Source organism: Ipomoea nil, unplaced genomic scaffold, assembly GCF_001879475.1.
Source record: "Ipomoea nil cultivar Tokyo-kokei standard unplaced genomic scaffold, Asagao_1.1 scaffold2781, whole genome shotgun sequence".
Taxonomy (NCBI): Eukaryota; Viridiplantae; Streptophyta; class Magnoliopsida; order Solanales; family Convolvulaceae; genus Ipomoea; species Ipomoea nil.
The window spans coordinates 465,537-492,578 of record NW_017619209.1 but is presented as its reverse complement, the minus strand read 5'-3'; the positions used below and the strand labels follow the sequence as shown (position 1 = coordinate 492,578).

At 47.7% G+C, this 27,042-nt stretch overlaps 1 protein-coding gene across 2 annotated transcripts; it reads right to left on the bottom strand.

Moving 5' to 3' along the window:
- Nucleotides 1-589: 589 nt before the first annotated feature.
- LOC109157428 lies at nt 590-26,785 on the bottom strand. 2 transcript variants are annotated; one of them, XM_019305335.1, is made up of 6 exons: nt 26,616-26,785; nt 24,577-24,663; nt 23,799-23,873; nt 23,497-23,654; nt 1,719-2,193; nt 590-1,631 (listed from the first exon to the last, which is right to left on the bottom strand). In XM_019305335.1, exons 5-6 carry the CDS (start codon nt 1,830-1,832, stop codon nt 636-638), a joined length of 1,110 nt encoding a protein of 369 aa, XP_019160880.1. In that variant the 5' UTR covers nt 1,833-2,193; nt 23,497-23,654; nt 23,799-23,873; nt 24,577-24,663; nt 26,616-26,785; the 3' UTR covers nt 590-635. The 2 variants fall into 2 exon arrangements, with proteins under 2 accessions (XP_019160880.1, XP_019160881.1); XM_019305336.1 differs by lacking the exons at nt 23,497-23,654; nt 23,799-23,873; nt 24,577-24,663; nt 26,616-26,785 and adding an exon at nt 2,420-2,455.
- Between the last annotated feature and the right edge of the window lie 257 nt (nt 26,786-27,042).

Here is a 27,042-nt window from a genome sequence, read left to right as displayed (position 1 = left end):
TGGCGGATGGGGCATGAGGGTTATCGCAACCCACATGCGCGGACTTGCCCCCGGAAAGCCGCATGGCTTTGGCGGATGGGGCATGTGGGTTATCGCAACCCACATGCGCGGACTTGCCCCCGGCAAGCCGCATGGCATTGGCGGATGGGTCATGTGGGTTATCGCAACCCACATGCACTGACTTGCCTCCGGCAAGCCACATGGCGTTGGCGGATGGGGCATGTGGGTTATCGCAACCCACATGCGCGGACTTGCCGCCGGCAAGCCGCATGGCATTGGCGGATGGGTCATGTGGGTTATCGCAACCCACATGCACTGACTTGCCCCCGGCAAGCCGCATGGCGTTGGTGGATGGGGCATGTGGGTTATCGCAACCCACATGCGCGGACTTGCCCCCGGCAAGCCGCATGGCATTGGCGGATGGGGCATGAGGGTTATCGCAACCCACATGCACGGACTTGCCACTGGCAAGCCGCATGGAGTTGGCGGCAAATTGCATGGCGAAAAAGAAAACAAAAAACAAAAAACAAAAAACAAAACAAAAAAGACGTAACTAGATTATCACTAGATTATTAAGGTTGCCGAAATATCCGAAATTAGAAACAAAAAAAAAATCCGCTATCTATGTCTAAAGGCTATGGGGCTGCAGAAGCGGCAGCCGAGCTAGAAAATCCGGAGCCTGAGTTGATAGTGAGATGGAGATTGAAAGGGTCTACGCTCCCGAAAATACCAGATCCGGCCACAGGTTCCGAGGGAGCCGCAACAGACGACGTCACACCATGTTGGGCCACCTCAGGAGTCATAAGCACATCACCGCCAGCAGGCGTGGTAGAAGAAGGAGTGGCCGGAGCTCGAGTAGGTCGAAGAGGAAGGACGTCTGGCAGTTTCCACCCTTCAATACTGAAAGAGGTGAACCGACGTTCCAGCTTCCCGTAAAGCTTGTCCTGCACATCTCGTTGCCCCATGTAAAACGTCGTTTTGCATTCCTGCACCAACCTGGTTTGACCTTCTAGCGTCTCGCTCAACCACACCTCCGCTACCGGCCCCATGGCCGCCCTGCCCCCGGGGGTAGTGGCCCATTCCTGGAGGACCTGTACAAGTGGAGGGCCCGTATAATCATGGTACTCCTGCACAGATTGCCACCTTAACATGGCCTCGACCATACCTTCGCCAGAACGATCCGAATGCCCTAACCACCAGCGGATCAGCCCAGGCATACGTGTGAACGAATATTCACTGGCAGCGCGCGCAAAATCTTCAGTCCTTTGCCAGTCCTCCACGACACCCTCAAGGGCCTTGTCATGATCTAGCCGCTGTTTTTTATGCTCCTCCTGCAAAGTTTTGTGTTCCCCCCGCAGGACCTGGTGCTCCTCCCTCAAAGTTTTGTGCTTCTCCCCCAGAATCCTGTGATCCTCCTGATGGGCCTGTTGCTTATCCCCCAAGGCCTGATACTCTTGCTGCAGGGTCTGGTGTGCTTCCTTCAAGGTTTTTAATTCTCTCATGACGCGCCTACGAGCCTCCTCCTCTTCCCGGAGAGTACGCTCTAAACCCTGTTGTGTCTTTTCTAACTCAGTATACTCTCGTGAGGCCTCCTGCAGGCGCTGGTGAAGCCCGATGGATTGCATAACCATCTGCATAAAACAGGGAACCACAGGATACGCACAGTTAAAAAAAAAAAAAGGGGGGGGGGGGGGGGGGGGGGGAGAGGGGCCACTCACGTTCATGGAATCTCCAACTTGGCGGGAACTCAAGGTCTCCATCGGAGTACTATCAATCCAGAAGCGCCGATGGGCTGGTACCATATCTCGCACTCCACGAACAATGAAGTCCATATGACCAGGATCGTAGGGACGAAGACGAGGGCGGCCCGGACCGGTCGAAATCCGAGCAGCTAGAGGATCCCGAGCATCATACTCACCGGTAGGACTGGGCGTAGCTTGCGGTGCGGCCAGAGAGGGCCCACGAGAAGGGAAGTCCACAGAATGGAAAGGAGTAACTGGGAGAACTGGGTAGGCGAAAACTGTATGTTGGAATCCACCCCGTCCATGATAGGGTCATCTATAAGTCCCACCGACGATGCCCCGTCATCATCATCCTCAGCATCATCACCAGAAACGGCTTCGGAACTGGGAGCCCGTCGTCGTTTACGAGTCTGGTAGGCCTTGAGCATTTGGGGAGTACTCTCCACAGGAGCTGGGCACAGCGGATATAACCATCAGTGCGTACAAAAAAAAAAAAGAAAAAGAAAAAAAAAAACCAGATATATGCATACACGTACAAAAAAAAAAGAAGAAGAAGATATATATACATACACGTACAAAAAAAAGTATATATATACATACACCTAAAAAAAAGAGATATATATATATATATATATATATATATATATATATATATATATATATATATATACACGTACCTAGAGGCGGACCGGTGCTAAGTTGGTGGAGCCGAGAGGGCTCATGGTACCTACGGTGATCATGGGGACCATCGGCGCACATTCGCGCCCTGTCATCATCCAGACCTGAATAGTCGGGAGGTGTATAGAGAGGAGGGCGCTGCACCCACACGTTACTAAACCCCAGCCCAGAATCATCAGTGGGATAACGAAGGTATACAAACTTCTCTTTCCAATTTTTTGGGAGAGAGGATAGGGAGGTCACGAAGGGGTGATTAGAGACAGGTTGAAGGTGGAGGAAAGACGACCCACTTTGGCTCACGTTGAAAACATGTAAAAGTAAAGACAGTGAAGGTGCTACCTGGGTTTCTCGACACCGGGTGATAAAACAGGTGATAAAGCAATAACCGTTCGGAGTCAATTGACAGGGCGCTATACCGTGGCATTCAAGAAACGTCCGGACCAGAGGATGAGGGGGAAACTGAAGGCCTGCCTGGATCGAGTGATAATGCACGGCCACCCTATTAGCCGATGGGGGATTGGTCATGGTCCGGTCCTCCCCGGGCACGGTAATCTCAACATTTGGGCCCAACCATCTGTCCAAACAATCAAGTTCGGCCCTAGAGATTTTAGCACGTATGCCGCGGGGAGTAGAAGGATTAAGATGGCGGACGGAAATACCGGCAGTAGGAGGGGCATGAGGTGACATGGGCGACATAAGGAGCGACCTCTGAACAGGACGAGAAGATGGATTAGAAAGGGCCGGAGAATTTCCAGCGGTGATGGGCGAACGGGTGATACCGAAAACCCCCAAGCCCCGGTTAGGGGGCAGAGTGGTTGCCAGACCAGGGATAGGAGCGACGGGATGAGTAGTAGGAGATGACGGCACTGATTGGGGGGAGCTCATGGTGTGAATAGCACGGGGCCGAGGCTGGGTTCAGAGCGGTAAGCAGTTGGGGCGTGGGGAGCTGGTTATAGCAGAAGATGAGAGGATGTGGAGGTGACAAGGAAAAAATTAGCTTTAAATAGGAGGATGGGAGTAGTTGAGATTTTAGGGGGGAACCATTTATTTAATCTAAGTGGGAAAAGGACTGAGTAAAAACCCTATTTCTACTCCAGTTAGGTATCAAGATACCTAAATGGAGTGGGGGACTTGTGATGGGGATATTGGAGGTGGGCCATGGATGCAAAGGGCCTACGTAATTGGGCCGAGAGGAGGCGGCGAAGAGATTGGGCCGGAAGCCAGGAGGGGCCGCCGGCGCTACCCGGCGCCGGCGGTCGGACAAGGACGCCGACCGGGGCACTGGCCCCACTGGGTGCGGGCAAGGGCGGCCTTGGCGCCCGGCGCGCTGGGAGCCACAACCGGCCCCGGGCGAGGGCAATCGCCGGTGGCCGGCCAGGGACGCCGACCGGGGCGCTGGCCCCGGCCGACCACGGCGCGCCCGGGGCGTGGGCCAGCGCGGCCTTGGCGCCCGGCGCGCTGGGGCCATAGCCGGCCCCGGGCGGGGGGCCGGCGCTGGTGACCGAGGGAGGAGTCGGGGCCCCTGCCGGCCGTGGCGCACCCGGCGCATCCGGTGCGCGGCCCTGTGCGGCCGCGGTCCCAGCGCCCCAGGGTGTCGGTCTCGGGCGGCATCTGCATGCAGGGGGTGGGCTGGTGCGCCGAGCATGGTGAGTCGGCGGGTGGTGTGAGCAAGGTGGTAAAGGAGATAGGATCCGGGAAAGGCGGAGAACGTGATGTAAATGGCGACAAGCAAGCGGAGTGGGGAGTGGCAATGTGGGACACGTGGACGCCAAAAAATGAGGGGGGGTATGCTATAAATGGGGGGTCTTGGATCCTTAGGATCCTTATCTAGGGGGTAACTTAGACACAACAGGCACACTAATCCAGTGGTCTTGATCTCATACTCTCAATCCAGTCACCTGGGTTCGATTCCAAGCAGTAGCATAGTTAGCAATAGCGCATCTTGTGGGGCTTGTTCTTTGTATTTTGGGTTGCTATTCTTGGGCTTCTATACACATCGTGTTGGGCCTAGAGCCCTACCCCCCGTTCTGTACTCCTGTACCCGGTCCCAATAAAACCATCAGTTTGATATGAACCTTGCTCAGGCATCTTCATTATAGCGTCAATTTTGGCTTGTTCAATCTCGATGCCCCTGTGTCGAACAGTAAACCCGAGGAACTTTCCAGCAGCAACCCCGAAAGCACATTTCAAGGGGTTTATTTTGAGTTGAAGCTTCCGTAGGCGGTCGAAGACTTGCCTTAAATGCACCAAATGATTTGTGCGCAATTTCGACTTCACAACCAGGTCGTCTACATAGCATTCAACCATTTTGTGCAGCATATCATCAAATATTGTCTGCATAGCCCGTTGGTATGTAGCACCTGCATTTTTCAAACCAAAGGGCATTACTTTGTAACAGTAGATGCCTTTCGGCGTTCGGAATGCAGTTAAGTCTTCATCTTTCGGCGCCATGCGGATTTGATTATAACCGGAGGAGCCATCCATGAATGGCAGGATCTCATGCCCAGTCACGGCATCTATCATTAACTCCGTGATAGGAAGCGGGAAGTCATCTTTCGGGCATGCCACATTGAGGTCCCGAAAATCTACGCAGACGCGGATCTGGCCGTTCTTCTTGCGCACATGCACAATACTGGATATCCAGGTTGGATATTTAACTTCACGAATGAAGCCAGCCTCAATAAGCTTATTAACTTCTTTTTAAATCGAGGGAATGAGCTTGGGGCGGAAGCGTCGTTGAGCTTGCTTAATCGGGCGACACCCCTTCTTCACTGCTAAGCGGTGCACAACTATCTTTGGGTCTAACCCTAGCATCTCCTTGTATGTCCATGCAAAGACATCAATATATTCTTTCAGCAATGTGACATAGATTTCTTCATCTTCATCAGATAGGAATGCGCTAATGAAAATAGGACGAGGATTTTCAGGAGTTCTCATATCAACTTCTTTTAATTCATCCACTGCGGCTCGTACCCCTTCCTCTAACTCATGGGGTGCATCCTCCGCATCTTCCCCCTCAATCGGGGTCTCATCACACAAAGTGATATGGAACGACGATGCCACCTCTCCCTAAGTGGTTGGTGGTACGTCATCACTTGAGCCTACGCTTTCCTCATTCTCTTCTTTATGTACACGAGTGTGTACAATGGTTTTCGGTTGGACTTTCAACACTTCACCACATGAAACATGAATATATGTTTCTCGTCTCATACGAGAAGGAATCATGCTTCTAAGCCTTTTGGGAGGTTCCACTTCAACAGGAACATTGGCAATGTCTTTAATAACTTGGACAGCTCCAAGTCGATCATGCATCGACTTTCTCTTTAGGGCTTTAGGACTTGACCCCAGTCTATCAAAGACTGAGCGTCGAGAGTCCGCCTTAGCAATTCGGTCGAAGACTGACTTCTTTTTGTCTTGCCCATTATCATTGGTAGGAGTGAGTTTTGGGTCATACTCACTTCCCTCCGTGGAGATACAATTACTTGCAGCCCTATTTATAAGAATCCGCACTGGTTTAGGAGGGACATAGCCCAACCCTTTGCGCGTTTGAGGTTCTTGGTGATTTGCTTTGCCTTTACCACCGGCTTCTGGGATAAGCTTTCCCAACTTCTGTGGCTCGTTGGGGTTATAGCCAGCTTTGGCTAGAAGCTTATAAGCGTTAGGGTCGAAACCCTCAGTACGTTTGGCGGGGAATATTTGGCTCACTTTATCACCACCTTTCTCTTCAGATGATTTTGTTGCATTTTCTTTAAGTGTATCAATCCGTGCAAGCGGGAAGATGAGTTTTGTGTTGGGTTGATTTCCCTCTACAACTTGCTTTCCTTTTGACTTTGGTTGGAAAGGTGGGTTGTCATTGCTTTCCTCAACATCTTCAACAATGACTTGCTTCTTAATGTAGAACTTTGCGTCTGCAAAGTAAGACTCAGCTTCTGTGAAAGGGCTTTCATCGGTGACTACCTTTTCAACTACACCGTTCTTTTCAAACATGAGGCATTGATGCCAAGACGAGGGTACCACCCCATTTTCATGTATCCACGGCCTTCCAAGTAACAAGTTATAAGATGTCCTTACATCTATGACATGGCAGAGGACACCAGAACTCAGGCTTCCAATTCTCAAGTCAAGTCTGATGATGCCGATTGCTCTTTGCCCTCCTTGGTTGAAGCCTTGTATCATTAGACGACTTTGGGCAAGCTCATCCGTAGATATACCAAGGTCCTTCACAGCTCGAAGGGATAGGATGTTGACAGCTGAGCCTTGATTAACCATAATTCTTTTGAGCTTTTTCCCACGGGTAAAGAATATATTCAATTTTCTTTGTTCACAAATTGGCACACCCAGTGGGACAGCTCTGCCTCTCATCTCTTCCTAAACACTTTCAACCGGTATGGGGGCAAACACCATATGAAATTTGAAATGGAGGAGGCTAAATGATACTCCTTGGCACGAGTTTAAACGACCTTATATTCAGACTCCTTGGCCAGAGTTTAAACGGCCTCATATCTTTCAAGGCTCCTTGGCACGAGTTGAAACGGCCTTATATCTTTAAGTTGTAGTGTCGAAACTTTCTTGCACTACATACTTTCGAGTGTTATATGCTCTCAAGTGGTGTACAAGCAAGTCTCGAGGGGGCATTTGTAGACACTTAAATTTTGATAAATATTGATTATTTATCAATATTAGTATATTTAAATATATTTAAAATATTTTGGATAATATTGATATTATCTAATTTGTTAATTAGATAATATCTGATAGGGGTAATTTCCGTGTAGTATGTTTATGCGGTCGTAAGCAAGGCTCGGATCTCTCATGCGGGTCGGGAAGGTCCGGTCTTGCCTCGTCCCCCCCAAAAGTCCCCCTCCAAGGTGCATTTAATGCGCTATTTATAGGGTCAGAAAGGTGGGACATGCCGGGCTTCCGGCATGTTAGACACGTGGTGGGCATGCACCGGGTGTTACCTGTGGCCGTGTCGATGTCTGCCACGCGGCGCTAAAGGTCTGACTTCTCCTCCCCTCTGGCCGAAAGTAACCCAAGGGCGTCCGGTCGGGATCGCCCAGTAAACCGGTCACTTCCCGGTGGTAAAGGTCTGACATCTCCCTCTCCACCTGGGAACCGCCTATGGGTTGCCGGTCGTGACCCTCCGACGGGCCGATTGTCCCGGAGGTGCTGCGGGGCGACCTCGTCGTCCGGGGTTCCCTAGAAACCACCGGTCGGCATCGGTCGGGTACGACGGGAGGGCCCATGTCTGAGGGTCGGGCTACGACCCGGTCTCTACGCGGTCGGGCGCCGGGCGTATATCCCTATCACATAGCCCCCCTGGCTCGTGGCCCGACGACGCTTTCCCCGGAGGAGGGGTCTGAGCCAAGGTCTTGGGGACGCGTGCCCGGGGTTAAGCTCGCATGGATCGCGGATCACCTACGCCCGCGTTACGCGTCGTCCGTGAATGCGAGGGGACACGCGTCAGTCGCACCATCTCTCGAGATGCGGACCTGGGAACCAGGACGCGGAACGTCTTCGCCTCAGCCCCCTGCCTATAAATAGCGGCTTTGCATGGGGCCCCATTACGCTTTCACCAAATCTCTTAGACAACCGGACGTTCCCGAGCGATTACCCTTCTTTTTCCCCGCAGCATCGAAGTGTTCTCATTCGGTAAGCGATCTTTTCTTCTTTCGCTCTTCTCCCTTTTCTTCCTTAAATAGCTTCAGGATTGTTTAGGTTTTTAGGGATAGGTCAGTCGACGACTTGGGCGTCTTTAAGTGGGGCACCGATCGTCTGAACCACTTCTCCCCCTTGATCTTTTAGGGGCGCAAGGCATGTCGAGCTCCGACAGCCAAAATTGCTCGGCACGGGACTACGCGGCCGGTAGTGACGACGAGTCGGTCGGGACGAGATCCGGGAGCTCGCCATCTCATCCATCTGATTCAGCATGCGTGGGCGGCAACCATTCTCTTCGGGCAGGCACCGGCAATGCACTAACTACCGGACTACAGGGCGACGACGGTGGACCGAGCAGAGCCCCGGTGCTTGACTGCGCCGCCGAGGAAGGCCAGACACGCGGCCGCGGGGATTTTACCGGGGCGCCTAGCACTTCTGGGCAAGATCTCCCGGTTTATGGCAACGACGGTCAGGGGTTGCCCCCGGGCGTCTTGGCCGCAGCCCTCGACCCTTCGTTGTCCCCCAAGTCGGCAGCCCGATTGGCTGACAATCTGTTGACTAAGAAGAGGATGTTCCTGAGTAGTATGTCCGCTGAGAAGCATCATAGCAAGCTAACCAAGAAGGAGGCGGAGGATGCTGCTACCCTTCTGACCGGACACGTGCAATTTAGCACTCGGCGGTCCGAGGGGACGGTCGTCGACCGGACGCACGGGCTTTGGTTAGGGATGCACTTAGATTCCATTAAGACCCCCTTAACCTACCCGTTCAGCCCATTCCTTCTTGCCTTCATGAGGCATTACGGAGTCCTTCCGGGCCAGATCTGCCCCAACGCGCACCGAATTATCGCTTGCTTCCCGCAGATCTGCGCTCGGCACAACTTAGTTTGCACCGTCGAGCTGTTCAATTTCTTGTACACAGTCCACCCGCTCGCGGCTCGGTATGGTGGCGGATTCTTAGCCGCTCAGACCCGGAGTCATCACTGCAATATCGTTGATCTCCCAGAGAACAACCGTGGTTGGAAGAACCGGCTAATCTCGATCGAATACCCTTGGCGACTTCCGGTTGAGAGGTCTTGGTCACGCCACTTCACCGCGTGCAAACGTCCTGCGCCTACCCGGGCCTTGAAGGACGCGGCTGTCAAGATTTCCTCGGAGTTCTACGAGTTCCTCGTCTTCCGGTCGGCTACCGAGTACGAGGAAGCCAACCTCGAACCGCCTCGATACGATGAACCGGAGAAGTACGTCCCTCGACGCATCGAAGTGACGGTTGCTGTGCCGCCAGTCGCATCGACTACCGGTCAGGAAGGTCTGATAGCGAGTCGTTTCCGGGCCACGGGACTTTCCCTTTCGTACCTCCATATTATTAGTGTTAATTGGTCGTTATTTCTTCGCAGGTATGAAGCCCGGTCGTACGTTTCAGACAGCTCCCACGACTGTCAAGGTCCCCCGACCCAAGGCCGCCCTCGGGGGGAAAAAGGTGACCGCGCCCGACGCGCCTTCGGCAGCCATCCCACTGACGTCCGTCCCGACGGCCGTTCCCCTAGACACCACCACCCGGGTGGATGAGTCGGGCCCTACTCTCAGCAGCGGGTCGGATTTGCAAATTATCCGGGCCACGGGCAAGCGCGGGAAAGAAAAAGTGGGGGAGTCGGAGGGGGCGACCAAACGGGCACGTCATCAGAGTCCTCCCGACCCGACTCCCATCATGAACTCCCTGACGGGTGGCGATCTTCTGGGCAACCCGCTTGCCAAGATGAGCGCTATTTTCCCGGCGGAGGACGATATGATCGGCTGGACGCCCGAACAGGTCTCCGAGCGAGGGGCTCAGAATCTCGTACAGGTACATCTTCGTTTTTCTTCTTTTAACTTTTCCCTTAAGTTTGCTCGCCTCCTAAATACTCTCCCTTTCAGCTTACCCGGGTGCTCACCTCGCTTTACTACCGCTCCAAGAGCGGGTCGGAGAGCGAAGCGCTCAAGAAGGAGGCCAAGGAGCTCAGGAAGAAGGTGAAGGCGGCGGAAGACGCCAAAGAGATTGCCGAGACCATTGCAAAAAGGGCGATCGGGGAAACGGCCGAGGTCCGAAAAGAAGCTGAGGGTCTCCGCTCGCGGTTGAAAGATCCGGCCGGTTTGGCGGCCAACCTCTGCCAGGATCCGGTTGTTGCCGAGCAATTCTTCCGGGAGTTCATCAAGCACAAAGTGGCCGAAGACATGATGTGGGTCTTTGGCAACTGGGCTTATGCTTCCGGCCAACGGGACACACACCGGGAGGTGAGGTCCGTTTTGACCGAGGTGTTCGAGGGGGATGATCTCGACACCATCCTGACCAACCTCCCGGAGAGCGTCGCTGATCCCGGTCCTATGCCCTACACGGAGCCTGAAGCCGAGCCCTCTAATGCTGCCGAGAAAAATCCCACGAACTGAAGATTTTCCGCTTTATTATTTTTGGTTATTGTTCGGGAGCCCGGCCCTGTTGTGCCGGGTACTTAAACACTTACCCGACCGGTTTAATGACAACCGTTTCAACTTCTAAGCTTTCTCGTTCGGTCCATTTTATCCTCGCTTATTACGTTACGTTTGTGTTATGCTTCGTTTTTAATATTCTACGCTGCAGGCTTGGGTAAGTGTGGCCCATGTATAGTATAGCCCCCCGAGTCCGAGCGGCTATGACGGTCGGTCGGTTGCCGGTCGGACTGAAAAGGGTTAGGTAGGCCAAACGCGAAAAACGCGTGTACAGCCCCCCGAGTCCGAGCGGCTATGACGGTCGGTCGATTGCCGGTCGGACTGAAAAGGGTTAGGTAGGCCAAACGCGAAAAACGCGTGTATAGCCCCCCTAGTCCGAGCGGCTATGACGGTCGGTCGATTGCCGGTCGGACTGAAAAGGGTTAGGTAGGCCAAACGCGAAAAACGCGTGTATAGCCCCCCGAGTCCGAGCGGCTATGACGGTCGATCGATTGCCGGTCGGACTGAAAAGGGTTAGGTAGGCCAAACGCGAAAAACGCGTGTATAGCCCCCCTGGTCCGAGCGGCTATGACGGTCGGTCGATTGCTGGTCGGACTACTAAGGGTTAGGTAGGCCAAACGCGAAAAACGCGTGTATAACCCCCCTAGTCCGAGCGGCTATGACGGTCGGTCGATTGCCGGTCGGACTACTAAGGTTAGGTAGGCCAAACGCGAAAAACGCGTATAGCCCCCCTAGTCCGAGCGGCTATGACGGTCGGTCGATTGCCGGTCGGACTACTAAGGTTAGGTAGGCCAAACGCGAAAAACGCGTATAGCCCCCCTAGTCCGAGCGGCTATGACGGTCGGTCGATTGCCGGTCGGACTACTAAGGTTAGGTAGGCCAAACACGAGAAACGCGTGTATAGCCCCCCGAGTCCGAGCGGCTATGACGGTCGGTCGATTGCCGGTCGGACTACTAAGTTTGAGCGACATCGTGGTCGTTCGGGTAACAAAGGCCATAAGTTTAAGCGACATTGTGGTCGTTCGGGCAACAAAGGCCATAAGTTTAAGCGACATTGTGGTCGTTCGGGCAACAAAGGCTATAAGTTTAAGCGACATTGTGGTCGTTCGGGCAACAAAGGCCATAAGTTTAAGCGACATTGTGGTCGTTCGGGCAACAAAGGCCATAAGTTTAAGCGACATGGAGAGATTCTTGCTTGTTGACGAACGGTCGGCTTTCATTGCGAACAACTAGATGAAACATTACAACAATCGAGCCAGCTCGTGTGGTCTCGGGGATAGAGATACAATGCAACAATTACAGGCGGGAAATAAGGGGCGAACGGGGTTTACAACAGACACAACCAAGATCAGGAAACGGGAAAAACAAGGGAAACGGGAAGGTACAAGGGAAAAACAGGAAAGTACAAAACCGTCTATGACATTCTATTGACGGAACATTACCAGGTTTTCTGAATTCCATGTTCGGTCGATCGGTCTCCCGGTGGTCGTTTCAAGCTTGTAGGTGCCCGGGCGTATTATGGCCGATACCACGTATGGACCTTCCCAGTTCTGGGCTAACTTCCCTCCTTCCTGAGGTTGGCTTGCTTCACGTCTCCTCAGCACGTAGTCTCCGACTTGAAAGTAGCGTGGTCGCACCCGGACGTCCCGGGTGGCTTTGACCCGCTTTTGGTAGTCGGCGATTCTTTAAGCAGCTAAGTCTCTCCTCTCTTCGATACAATCCAGATCTAAAGATCGAGCTGCATCGTTTTCTTCTTCAGCGTATTCGCTCTCCCTTGGGCTTGCGATCCAGGCTTCAACAGGCAAACGCGCTTCGGCTCCATAAACTAGAGCGAAGGGTGTTTCGCCGGTTGCCTCTCTTGGGGTGGTGCGGTATGTCCATAGGACAAACGGAAGTTCGTCTGCCCACGATCGGCCGGCTGAGTGGAGTTTCTTCTTTAGGCCTTCCAAGATCGTCCGGTTAGCGTTTTCCACTTGGCCATTCCCTTGGGGGTATGCTACGGACGACCGAATGGATTTTGTGCCGATCGTCGCTAGGAAGTTTTTGAAGTACTGGCCCTCGAACTGTCTCCCGTTATCCGTAACAATCTGCACCGGTACACCGAACCTTGAGACCACATTCCGCCATATGAACCGGGCGCACTGTTGCGACGTGATCGTGGCAAGGGGTTCCGCTTCCACCTATTTGGAGAAATAATCAATTGCCACTATGATAAACTTCCTTCGTCCCGACAACTGGGGAAACGGTCCCACGGTGTCGACTCCCCATCGCGCGAAGGGGATGGCTGTACTGACCAGGTGGTAGAAGGTAGCCGGTCGTCCGGGCATCCTTGCGAACATTTGGCAGGTTTCACATTCTTTCGTGAGCTTCTCACAGTCGAGTTGTATCGATGGCCAATAGTATCCGATCACCATTATTCGTCTGGCCAATGACCGCCCGCCCTGGTGTGATGAGCATATTCCTGCATGTAGCTCGTCCATCACCAGCTTGGCTTCGAAGGCGGTTAAACATCTCATAAGCGGGCCCCCGTACGACCGTCTGTAAAGCCGGCCTTCCTGTACTTGGAATCTCGGCGCCCGGAGTCTTGCTTTTCGGGCTCTTGCCTCATCATCCGGGAGCCGACCGTCTTCTAGGTACCCCATGATGTCCGTTATCCAATTCTCTTCAGGTGGTTGGACCGGTGAGACCTGTTGGTGATCAATGGAGGGGTACGGTATGACCAAGACTCGGGCAACCCGGGAGATATGCTCGGGTGCTTCCACGCTTAGTCTCGAGAGAATATCAGCGTCGGCATTGTCCATCCGTGGAACATGTTGGACCGCGTACGTTCGGAAAGTGGTCAGACGTTCAACCGCCAAATCCCGATACCGTCCTAGTCGTTCGCCATTGACCTCAAAGTCTCCTAAGAATTGTCCGACCACTAGTGATGAGTCCGTCCGGGCTTTCACACTTTCCGCTCCGAGGTCTTTTGCGAATTGCAATCCCGCGACAAAGGCCTCGTACTCCGCTTCGTTGTTAGTGGGGGAGAACTGGTAGATCAGTGCATAGTAGACTTTAAACCCTTCGGGGCTTGTGATGACAACGCCCCCTCCGGAGCCTTTCCGACTGCTGGACCCGTCGGTAGCGACTTCCCACCATAACACATCCTGAGCTTGCTGGTCGGCGGTTCGGGCTTCCCTGGCCGTGCATTCAACAACAAAGTCTGCTAACGCTTGTCCTTTGATAGCCGGGCGAGGCTTGTACTCTATAGCGAACTGTGTTAACATCATGGCCCATTTTACAAGGCGGCCGGAAGAGGAAGCCGTGCGGAGGACGGCCCCGATTGGTTGATCAGTCAATACCCGGATGACCCTGCCTTGAAAATAGGAGGTGAGCTTCTTGGCGGCGGTGTAGAGGGCGAGCACCATCTTCTCGAGGCGGGAATACTTGAGCTCCGGGCCTTGTAGGGCATGGCTGACGTAATATACCGGTCGCTGAACCCCGTCGGAGTCCGTGCGGCATAACGCGGCGCTAACAGCTCGGTCGGAGGCTGCCAGGTAAATGTCAAGGTCTTCGCCCACTTCCGGCTTTGAAAGGACGATCGGAGACATTAGATATTCCTTTAGCTCTTTGAACGCCGCTTGGCACTCCTCATCCCATGCAAATCCATTGACCTTTCTTAGCGTTTTGAAGAAGGGCAAGGCTCTCTCTGCAAGCTTGGACAGGAACCGGCTTAGGGCGGCTAATCTTCCGGTTAGTTGCTGAACTTCCCGGACGGTAGTGGGCGGCTGCATGTCTAGGATGGCTTTTACCTTGGCCGGGTTAGGCTCAATCTCCTTCTTTGTCATCATGAACCCTAAGAACTTTCCAGTCTGGACGGCGAACGTGCATTTTGCCGGATTTAGTCTCAACCGGTAAGTGCGCATCACCTCAAAACACGCTCGGAGGTCCCGGGCGTGGTCTTTCCGTTCCTTGCTTTTCACGAGCATGTCGTCTACGTATGCTTCCATCGTATGTCCGAGCTGTCCCTCGAAGAGGGTGTTAATCATCCTCTGGTAAGTGGCCCCGGCGTTCCGTAGTCCGAAGGGCATGACTTTATAACAGAAGAGTCCATCTGGGGTTACGAAGGACGTCTTGTCCTCGTCTTCCTCAGCCATCAAAATCTGGTGATATCCTCTGAACGCGTCCATGAAGCTCATGAGGTCCGCGCCGGCTGTGTCATCAACCATTTGATGTATACTCGGGAGAGGGTACGGGTCCAACGGACACGCCTTATTCAGGTCAGTGTAGTCGATGCACATCCGCCAGGTCGGTGGTTTGGGCACTAAGACAACATTGGCGACCCAATCGGGATATACGACCGGGCGAACATGCCCGATCTCTGTGAGAGTTTTAACTTCGCTCCTGATAAATTCCCTACGGTCATTGGAAAGGTGCCTAGTCTTTTGTTTCACCGGTCGTGCTGTTGGACTGACCGCCAACCGGTGGCATATTACCGCTCGATCTATCCCTGGCATGTCCTCCGGCCCCCATGCGAAGATGTCCGAGAACTCTTTCAGTACGAGCAGCACAGCTTCTTTGATTGCCGAGGGAATCTGGCGTCCAAGGCGGATCGTCCTCTCTGGTCGGTTAGCCTCTAAGGGAATTTCTTCGACCTCGTCCGACGGCTCCAGCTGTTCTTTTCTCTCCGCCTCAGCTTTCTTCGAGATTGAATTCACCTGGGAATTCCAGGCTCCTTTCCTGTCGATCGCCTTTTGGTAACACTTTCGTGCTGATCGAACATCTCCTCGGACGACTCCCACCCCTTCAGGGGTTGGGAATTTCATGCACAAATGAGGCATGGAAATGATTCCTCCGATCGACACGATCGCCGGTCTACCTAGGATAGCGTTGTGGACACATCGAAGGTTGACGACGATGAACTCCATCATAGTCTTGATCGTCCGGGGCCGACTGCCTATCTCCACCGGCAAGGTTATCTTTCCTTCCGGATGGATGGTGTCGCCAGTGAATCCCGATAGGGGCGTCCCGATGGGGGTCAACTCGATCGGTTCTAGCTTCAATTTCTGAAAGACGTCCATGTACAAGACGTTCACGCTACTACCGGTATCTACCAAGACACGCTGGACGTCGGACCCCATGATGTCGATCGTGACGACCAACGCTTCAGTATTGCGATCTTCCCCTTCGGGCATGTCGCTCGGGGTAAAAGTGATTGGTTCTAGCTTCTGTCTCTTCGCACCGGGCTCTGACCCTATCAGCCCGATCTGGAGTTTTTCCCGAGCATTGGAGCTTCCTTCCGGGCCACCGAATATGACATGGATGACCTGCTTTCCCGTCGATTGCCGGGGCTCGGTGTCCCGATCGTGATCCTTGTCTTTTTTGTTCTTGTTTGACTTCTTGAACGGGTTTTTCCAAGACGATTTTTTCTCGTCCTTCTTATTAGTGAACTCCGCAAGCTTTCCCGATCGTAGCAGTTCTTCTATGACTTGTCTGAGGGTCGTGCAATCTTCCGTTTCGTGCCCCTTGCTGCGGTGGTATGCACAATATTTCGTCTTGTCGCGACCCTCGCGCTGCGGCTCCGGCAGTTGGATCATGTTGCAAGACTGGGCGAATCGGAGGACGTCGACCGCCGGTCTGTTTAGGGGGGTAAAGTCGGGTGCTCTCCCACGCCCCCGCCCAGATCTGTCGTTCGTCCTCCCCTCGTCTTGCCGGCCTTGTGGTTTCCGGCTGCTACCGGCTTCTTGCTGGCGCTTGGCGAAGTTAGCCTCACCGGCATTGGCGTAGTCAGTTACCCTTCTGATCGCCTCATCGTAAGTCGTCGGAGGGTGTAGGATGAATTCCTGGTATAAGGCCCCAGCTCGCAGGTTGGAATGCAGGACGTTGATTGCTGTCCGGTCATCGAGGGGCTCGACCTCACCGATTGCCGCTTTCCACTTTACGAGAAAATCCATCAGGGATTCACCTTCGAGTTGTTTGGCCTTTTCAAGATAGGTGAAATGCTTCCGGACTTCTTTGGAGGTGGCGAATTTGTGGACAAACCTTTTCGCCAACTCCGCGAAACAGGCGATAGAACCGGGCTCCAATGTCTTGAACCAGTCCGCCGCTCTTCCCGTCAAGGTTGAGTAGAACGCTCGACACATCACTGCGTCGGTTACTCCCATCATGAGCATATTTCCGTAGTAGGAGTTAATGTGCGCTTCCGGGTCGGTCTTTCCGTCGTATCCCTTGTTCCCTGGCACTCGCAAGTCATGGGGGTAAGGAAGGCTCATTATGTCTTCGGTGAAGGGGTTGCGGAGTAGGGGTGCTTCAGGTTCGGATGGCCTATGACCGTGCTCGCGTCTCCATCTACTGAATTCTTCCCGGACCTGTCGTAGCAGGCCCCTAGCTTCATGTTGAGGATCTTCCCGGTCGACAGCTCGTCGGGCGTTTCTCCTCGACCGGCAGCTGCTGACTTCGCCCGACGCTTCCTGTCGGGATCCGTCGAGGTTCACGGATTCCTCCACATCTTGTCGGGCTCCGACCCGTTGGTGTACCGACGGCTGGAGGCGGACGAAAGCGCTCATTCGGGCGGGGACTTCCTCAGCCCCTCGCTCGTGAGCTGCCCCAGGCCCGAGCCGCGACCGGGCTGGTCGACGCTCGGATTGGGCCCTTCGTAGCTCCGGTGCTGCCGCTGGTGCTGATGCCATCGATTGGCCGGGCTCAGGTGCGTTCGGCACCGGCATCTGCATATTCGGTATCGGCATCTGCATATTCGGTATCGGCATCTGCATATAAGGCTGGTAGGTGCCCGGACCTGGTTGGTACTGGTATTGGGCTCCAAAGAAGCGCAGTGGGCTTTGCCAATACGGGTACGCCTGATCGAACATCCCGGGCGCGTACATCGGGTACTGGAACGGCATTTGTCCGGGGATGCCAGGAAATGCCACTCCGGGCTGAATGAAATTAACCGGGTCTGGGGTCATCTCTCTGCCCGGAGGTGTGTTGAGGTCCATCCGCGGATTCAACTGCGATCGGAGGTCCGACGAGCTCTCTTCAGCCTCCGCGTCGGTGTTGAAGTCCATGAATGGAAACATTTTGAGGATCGGTCTGACACTTGCTGAGTGACTTTCAGTTCAATCCCCACAGACGGCGCCAAAATGATAGGGGTAATTCCCGTGTAGTATGTTTATGCGGTCGTAAGCAAGGCTCGGATCTCTCATGCGGGTCGGGAAGGTCCGGTCTTGCCTCGTCCCCCCCAAAAGTCCCCCTCCAAGGTGCATTTAATGCGCTATTTATAGGGTCAGAAAGGTGGGACATGCCGGGCTTCCGGCATGTTAGACACGTGGTGGGCATGCACCGGGTGTTACCTGTGGCCGTGTAGATGTCTGCCACGCGGCGCTAAAGGTCTGACTTCTCCTCCCCTCTAGCCGAAAGTAACCCAAGGGCGTCCGGTCGGGATCGCCCAGTAAACCGGTCACTTCCCGGTGGTAAAGGTCTGACATCTCCCTCTCCACCTGGGAACCGCCTATGGGTTGCCGGTCGTGACCCTCCGACGGGCCGATTGTCCCGGAGGTGCTGCGGGGCGACCTCGTCGTCCGGGGTTCCCTAGAAACCACCGGTCGGCATCGGTCGGGTACGACGGGAGGGCCCATGTCTGAGGGTCGGGCTACGACCCGGTCTCTACGCGGTCGGGCGCCGGGCGTATATCCCTATCAATATCAAAAGAGTTTGAGTTTATCAAAACTCTTTATCCTACAACTATAAATATGGCCTTTCATTTCTATGTAATCACACATCCTAGGAAAAATCATAGAAAGAACTCTGAAACTTATTCAGAGATCACAATAAAAATGTGATCCTGAAAGTAAAAGTCCCTCCTCCTCATTATGTTGATTCATGTTGATCCAAACCTCTATTGAAGATCAAACCATTTGAACCCGGAGGCCCTTCAAGAAGAACAAGCTCTATATACAAGCTCTTCTTTGAAGATTAAGCCACTTGAAACCCGAAGGCCCTTCAATGGTGGAGTGTTCAAGGCATCAAATTGAAGAATCAGAGGACAACACAGAGATCTTTTACCCACACCGCATTGATTTATACTGATGTAAACTAGAAGAGTTAAATCCATTTTTGGTCCTACATTTATTGGGCATTAGACACATTCTGTCCGCTTTTATTAATCTTACCACATTTTTCCCTGACATTTTAAAAGGTGGACACTATTGGTCCACCGTTACATTTGTTGTTAAACAACCGTTAAGTAGGAGGGCAATTATGTCCTTTCACGTACATTTTGTAATCCACTTCTATTCACTTTTACCGTTTACTAGTTTCGTTCCCCAAGAAAACTATTCGCCCCACCATCATCTCAGTTACTCAAAATAAGCGCCGCTGCCCCGTAGACCTGGATCAAGAAAAGTCATGTATCTGTATTTCGAAGAAGAGAATATAGAATTGGGAAGAAGATTCAAACGTCGTTTCACAAACATGTGGTGGAAAGAGCTGAAAGTAGCTTTGGGCTTATGGCCGCCTCTCAAATCATCCATACAACACTGCAAAGCTCTCTTCGGCAACAACTCTGCAGGCAATTCTGATCCCTAACCTAACGCTTTTCTATCCATTATTGACTTTTGGTTTTTCTGATTTACATTAAACTCATGGTATACACGTTTTGGTTAAATTGTAGGACTATATGAATATGATCCTGATGGAAAAAATGCTATGATTCTTGAGCATGCAATTTGGATTAAAGTAATGAGGCATAGTAAGTTCTTGAGTCGTAGCTCTTGGATTTGCAACAATGGACCTCACAGCACCCTGACCAGAAGCTACATGCACCCAGGTGTTAAACACCTTAGACCTGTGTCTCTTTCGGTTCTTGCCACGAGCCTCATCTGGACGAACAGAGCCACCCAAAGGTGCGGTGAGTTGCGAACTCTGGACGACCACCGGTAAGGACGAAGACCTAGCCACACTCTGCGACGACGAAGGAAGGGTACCAGGTGCGACGACAGCGATCTCGGTGGCCGGAGCCATGGCATCGCAAGGGGGCTGTTGAATCGAAGTAAAACCCAGACGAGCAGGTAGCCTCAGCCACACCGAGACCACCGCCACCCCCCGATTCCTCCGCCTGCTTCCTCCGATTTCCAGATATCGCCGGTGGCGCAACAACTCCGAAAATTCCGGAGACCTCCGATCATCATTCTAACCAAGGACGAAGGTTCTCGACACCTCCCCAACACCATCCATGCCAGTCGATCGCCCATGCAAAGGCCGATTTGCCGGCAACACCTCAACCAACGTATTCTAGGCTGACACGCGAGAACTCTCAGGCGGCTGTCGAACATCAATCGGATCATCAAAAGTCGTTCGCCCCTCGACCCCAGCACGATCTACACCAGTCAAAACCAGAACAGAACGATCATCCTCCAAAGCCGTCCGATTGCCCAACTGTTGAGGGTTTTGTGGTTGGTCTTATTGTTTCTTAGACTTTGACGTGGAGATTGAAGGCTGATAACAAAATGTACGTAAAAGGACATAATTGCTCTCGTATTTCACGGTTGTGTAACGTCAAATGTAACGGTGGACTAAAAGTGTCCACATTTTAAAAAGTCTGGATAAAATGTGGCAAAATTAATAAAAGCGGGCAAAATGTGTCTAATGCGCAATAAATATAGGACCAAAAATGGATTTAACTCAAACTAGAATTTTGAATTTTAAAATATATATTCAATTTTCTTTGTTCACAAACTCATTCAACAATAACTCATTAAATTTGACCTGAATGCAAAAAGATCAAATTCACCTTGTCATCTATATCATGTTTTTATAGGCTTCATGTAATAATAGCCATTAAGAATTATTCAGCCTAATAATATAATGTCTATATACGACTATTCAATAGAACTAAACAATTTCGAGAAAATTAAATGTATTTAGACCTATACTACTTTAACTATTAATTGACAAGTACTTTAATTTTGCAAGTCGTTGAGTCCGTATTGACATAGTAATATATTAATATTTAAATAATAATGCAAGTCATAGAGTAATATTTAAAAAGTATTACTAATAATTTACAATTAAAATAATCGCGTATATTATTATGGGTGGAGCAACTGTACTAGTTATCCAACAATTATTCTGCAGTTCTTGTCGGTCAAACTTAATTATGTGATTCAATCATTGTTTTTAAAAGTTGAATCCCCAATTCCAAGGACTTCTCACGCTCTTACTTGATAGAGCATCTAAAAATATGTAAATCATGGTAACTCAGCTGAACACAGAGACTAAACATTTGCTTACTATGCACAAGGAGGCTTTTCACTTTTGTGTGAATCATATTATCAAATAATGTACTTTTAACATATTAAAAATGTATATTTAATTCAGAAAAAATATATTATTTGAGTATCTAAAGTACATTATTCTGTACAATATATATTCAGTACACGAATAATGTACTTTTAATATATTAAAAATGTATGTTTTGTTATGGTCCGCGCAATAATTTTCCAATGTCATTCTAAGATTATATGTATTCTTATTTCGATTTATACTTTTTAGTGTATTGAGTGATTTTTAATTTTGACAGTGATTTGTTTTCATTTTCTTTTCCTTTTTAGTTAATTGGTATAGATTATATATTCAAGTAGAAATCAGAAAAAAAAAAAAAAAATCTATTAATGAGATTTTTGAGGTGCTGTATATATTGACAAGGGAAAATGACACTTTTTCCCTCTGAGTTATATACTTATAGCACTTTTCCCCCCTGAATTATTTAAGTGGTTATTTTTCCCCATGAAACGTTAAATGGACATATTTACCCTTAAAATAACTATTTCATTTATTTTTCTTCTCCAACAAATTATGACCACGATTTAACCAAATAGACACTACAACAACCAAACTGAAATATTCTAATTACAATTTAGAATCAAAACCCGATATCTAGAGTTTATTAAAATCGCTAATCGGGACGGTCGATTCATGTTCTGAACTGAAAAAAATAAAATACATTTATTGTTGAATTTACACTATTTTAAAATAAAAAATAAAATTTTAAAATAAAGACGGTTCAAAATTGTGAACCGGATCCGGAACCGCCGATTCACGATTCAAGATCCAGTTTCTTTTCGATTCATAATTTTAATAAACCGAAATTCAAATATTGGGTTCTGGATCTGAATCATAACCGAAAACTTTTAATTTGAATGCTATAATGTCCGGTTCAATTCGAATCGAACCGTGGTCATCCCTACGTATACACAATAATTTGTTGGAAAGACAAATAAATAAAATGTTTATTCTAAGGGTAGCAATGTCAATTTAATATATCAGGGAGGAAAATCGCCATTTTTAAAATAATTGAAGGGACTAATGTGCTTACATAAATAATTCAGGGGGGAAAAGTGTTATAAGTATATAACTCAGGGGAAAAAGTGTCATTTTTCCTATTGACAAATTTGGGTTATCATTACAAGAATATAAATCGGTTAACAACCGGTTACCATCTATCAACAATTAATTGACCTTACCTTCCCCATCTACCCACAGGTGTAAAATGAAGAAAATAATTGTGTTAGTGCAATCTGTACCCTCCCTTCTATTATTAAGAGTTCATAATCTGTTCTTACACACACAAAAAGCAAAGCAAACTTCAATTTACGGTTACATAATATAATTATAATTGTGCAACGGAAATTTAAGATTAAAGAAGATATATACATTTAGCTCATGTAATCTATTTTAAGATATCCTAGAACTTCCACTAGTGAATAGGTGACAACTTGGCCAGTAAAACAATCCATGTCTTCTCATTGAACACTGAAGATATAATTGTTTATACTACCTTAAAAGTAAGTAATACCCCACCAGATTTAATTGATCTACATCAATAATTCTTCTATGTCCTTGAACTAGTTGAACCTAATATTTCACATCTTGGACTAGTCCATTGAAAACCAGTAAAATCTAACTGATCTAGTGATTTACTGAACCTGCAAACAATGTTGCATGTTTAAGAACTGATAACTTAGGATAGCATGCATCAAATTTCAAACCTAATTGCTGCTGTAGCCACAGAAATAGCCATCACCTACGTATACATAAGGAAATAGCAGAAGCTTTACCAGCTTTAGTAACTCAAGAGAAGTAATTCGTGTCGTGTAATAAGTCCCTCTGCTACTTATCTCCTGTACACGGAATCTGTAAAGGTTTTAATTAAAGAGTGACATACACAGTTGTGCTGTAAGGACTTTGCAGATTCCGTGTACAGGAGATAAGTACCTCTAGGCTCTAACTAAGCAAAAGAGTCATATTGTTGCATTAGAAAGATTACCAATTGATATAATCAATACAATAATATGTTCTGACACCATGAAGTACCTCTGCAGTGATATTATAGCTGTAGCATGATGAAATGTGATCGTCCCACATGTATTTCCCACAGTTTGTTTCATGAAGTAAACTTCACTACATACTAGGCTCTTACAATGCAAGCACAGATATTCAGCAATTGAATAAATAAACAACATAGCTAATAGTAATTGAATGAATATCCATCAAGGGTGGCATGTAAAGCATCCAAAGGTAGGGATCCAGAAAACTTCTGTCCTCCCAGCATAGCATAATAGTAATCAAAATTATGTGGCCATTTACTTTTTAAACTATAGTAACAAACTAGAAAGGCACGATTATAAATCAACTTAAAATATTTAACCGGCCAAATAAAGGAATCAATTATGCTTCAAAGCAGTAAGCCTAATATATGAAAACAAATCCAAACCAAACAGTTAGATTCTGCAAAAATCAATAAACAAATTTCTCAGCTCAAAGCTTTAATTTCTCAAAATCAAATCTAATGAACAACTCAAAATAGCAAATTGGAAATCATCTTAAACAGAGAAGAAATCTTCTTAAAATCGAGGGTAGGAAAATCAAGAACAAGAATTTTTTATCTTCCATATGATAAATTACGGATGCTAAGAAACACCTACCTAGAATTCTGGAAGTGAAACCTCGTTGGCTGTCACAGGGGAGAGGAGTCCTCGTTGGCTACTCCCAGAGTCTCAAGGGAGAGAAGTAGTCATCGCCGTCCTCGTCTGCTGCTCGAAAAGTCGCAAGGAAAGGGAATCCTCATCAGCATCCTCGTTGACTACTCCGAAAGTCGCAAGGAAAGTGAGTCAGAGAGGTAATTGTTAAAGGCTTTTAGGGTTGAAATCTTTATGGGAGACAGAGAGGCGAGAGGAAGAGCGAGGTTTAAAGTCTTGATGCCACAAAAATGTCAAAACAAACATACCTCAAAATCTTGATGTTCCAAATCTCGAGCTTCAGATTTTCTTCCCTGCATAGAAGATCTCAATGTTTTAGTTTTCTATGATAAAAATATTGTTGAAAATATCAAATTCAGCTTGCCTTAGATATCTTTTGTGCTGCTTTTCCATTCTGCCAAAATAAATTTCAAACAACTTCAGTATTATTAAGTATAGTAATGGCTGCCCCCAATACTGCTTTTTCATGCTGCCAAGATAGCATGGCAGTATTTTTCCTATAAGATTGATTGCTTAACATAATGCAGAAAATTTAGGCTTAAAACTAAAATTCTATTGTGTTTAAAAAATAATAACCCTTGCTTGTTTTGATAGAGATGCTCCACATTACAAGTATGCTCTCTTTTAACATTCTCTCCCTCTCTCTCTCTCTCTCTCTTCTTTTTTCTTTTCTGAAGTTTATTATGATGAAAAATGATGATTATGAACTGCTTTGTAATATAAAGCTTCTCAAGACTTATTGTTCTGTTTATCTATAATTAAGAAGAGAATTAATCGGATAGTTTTCCTGGGTATTCCCTCTCTCATATGCATGCATAGGGCATCATGTCTTTAGGCTGAAGATCTCCCCTACCCAAATGTTAAAAATGATAAAAAGAGTACTATTAATTAACTGTCAACTCTGTTCATTAGTAACAAGGTTAAATATGCACAATGACTTAAACAACATTATCCCTCTATCCATGAAAGATATTTATAGCATAATAAATACTCTGTAATCAACAAATAACTAAGAGACAATAATACCTTAGATATCTTATTTCTTCTTCTCATATGTTTTGTACTAGATGCAACCTCAAGTCTTGAGGTCTAGATTCCAACCAATATGCACTCCTGACAATAAAGGCAAACTATTGTCAACTCTCTACAAACTACAAATGGAAAGGCAAAGCAGGAAATTCTTTCTTGATTATCAGTCCTGCACAAGATTCTAAGAGGAGAGGGAATTGAAAGGTAATAAAGTATAAAAGTCCACTAATCCAGGTAGAAACTAAAACACCATTGGTCAACACAAATTGGCAGGCAATAAGTTTCCTTACAATTGTGGATAAAAGAAATTTTTTACAACAATTGCAAATGGAATCCATAGTGATGCAGAAGGTTTGCTAGCAAACTCGATGTAAAATGCAGACCTTGTAACTACATAAGATAGGGTTAAACATTTCACGGGATTACATATTCCAAAACAAGCATAAGGGCACTGACATGAATCATTTCCATGAACAAACTCCATAAACAAAAATTATTACCATAAATTTAACATCTAACAACATAATCAAATCAACAACAAAAAGCAAGCAAAACTGAACTTTTACAGCGTACCATATCATCAAAAACACACAAACCAGTTCAACAAACTTATAGGCAACCAAAACTTCGAGAGATCAACAGTGCAATGTAATGATCAGCAATAACCAAAAACCTAGAGAGACCAACAGTACAATATAATACTTAACAATCGACGATAGTACAATCAAACCTAATCAAACACAAAATGTAGAGTACCATTAACCATTCCGAGCTTGAAATGATCATTTCAGCCAAGAGAATTAAAATAAAATAAAATTTAAAAAAACGCGTGATTATCAATATGTTCGTGCGTAAATGACTGATTACGCTCTTCGAGATGGAACAAATGCTTTACCCAGATCGTAATAGCGGTGTGTGCATAACGAATTAATTAACATGGCATATATGTACAGGCATTAATCCTATAGTAAAATGATAAAGTAGTTTCCTTTATGTGTCTATTTCTAGAATTCTTCTATATGTTTGTAGCTTTCTATACAATATAGGGTTGTCTTGTATAATAAAACATATAAACATATATAAACAAGAGCACACTGTTCTTTGAAAATAGTCATGTATATTTGTTATGAAAGACAATCTTACATTAACAGTGGTCTTAAACTGATTTTTTATTATCTGTCTGTTCTTCACTTAGTCTCTTGATTAGCATAATAGCAAATATACCTTTTCCCTTAACAGTGGATGGTTGCTCCTTGCCACCTTTCAAACATTCCAACTAAATCCAACTTATTATTGTTGTTGTTTAACAAGGTATTACAGCCATGTTCCTGCTGCCTTCTTGCATTTTCAGGCAAAGTCATTGTTCAAATAAACAATGACCTGTAATCTTAAACCAGACAGTCAGCATGATCAGTGCCCTGACTTGAGAAAATTTAGCCCACCACTGCTGAATAATACAAACATGCTTAAACCATTTAACATGGTAATCTTTTTAAACACCACATTTATGGTTTTGAGGAAAAACTTCTATATGAAATTTAGATTTCTCTTCTTCCTTAGCCTATGAAAATTATGAATCTAGACTCTTTTTTATATATCTCTCTTAGCCTTTTTAAATACTAGACCGCTGGCTTAACCAGTTAAAATTGTGAAACTAACAGTTTCAAGTGATGTCCTCATTCACTTGAATAGTACTTTGGCTAGTATCCCATATACCAGTCTGTTTGTTTAACCAGTTGCTTGAATAGAGACATTAACTCAGAATATTATACACTAGGATCTATATCAAGTCCTTCAATATGTACTCGCAAAAAAATAGAAAAACAACAAAATGCAGCTGAAATCAGAGGGAGTATTATATATTTCTTAATATCTAAACCTTCAAATCCATCTATATCTACTCAGAAATGTCAAAGCTAAAAAACAGGAAAAAAAAAAAAAAAAAAAAATGCAGTTGAAATAAGATTTCTAAGCCTTAAACCCTAAACAGAGACTAAATTTAGTAGACTTAATATATAGCATTAAAATGCAAGTACCTTTTGGTTGAGGATGTGGATGACGATGCGACTCCGTAACTTTAGCTTGAAATGACTTGGTTGATCTGAGGTGCGACTCAGTTGAGGATGGCGATGATTTCGTAGCTTTAGCTTGAGGCCAGGTTGGGAAAAAGGGATTTAGCGCAAAGTGCTCACTCTCAGAATGTCAACATTAATTACACCTTCAGTATCTAGCCAACAACATGTCTTATATATTAAAAATTATTATTATTATTATTATTATTATTATTATTATTATTTAATTAATTTATGTTTGATGTAAGATGTGTAAAGAATGTACGGAGTATACAAATAATCTGACTTCGGACCACCAAAAAACTCTTCAAAGCTGACTAATTAAAAAAATAGCGGTCATAACATTTCTGACCATCTTTCTACTGCTCTGCATTTTTTACCACAATTTGAG

Coding starts and splice junctions, on each gene's coding strand:
- LOC109157428 (XM_019305335.1), bottom strand. CDS start 1,832: ATGGACTTCATTGTTCGTGGAGTGCGAGATATGGTACCAGCCCATCGG. Junction 1,632..1,718: donor AAGTTGGAGATTCCATGAAC/GTGAGTGGCCCC, acceptor TGTTTTATGCAG/ATGGTTATGCAATCCATCGG.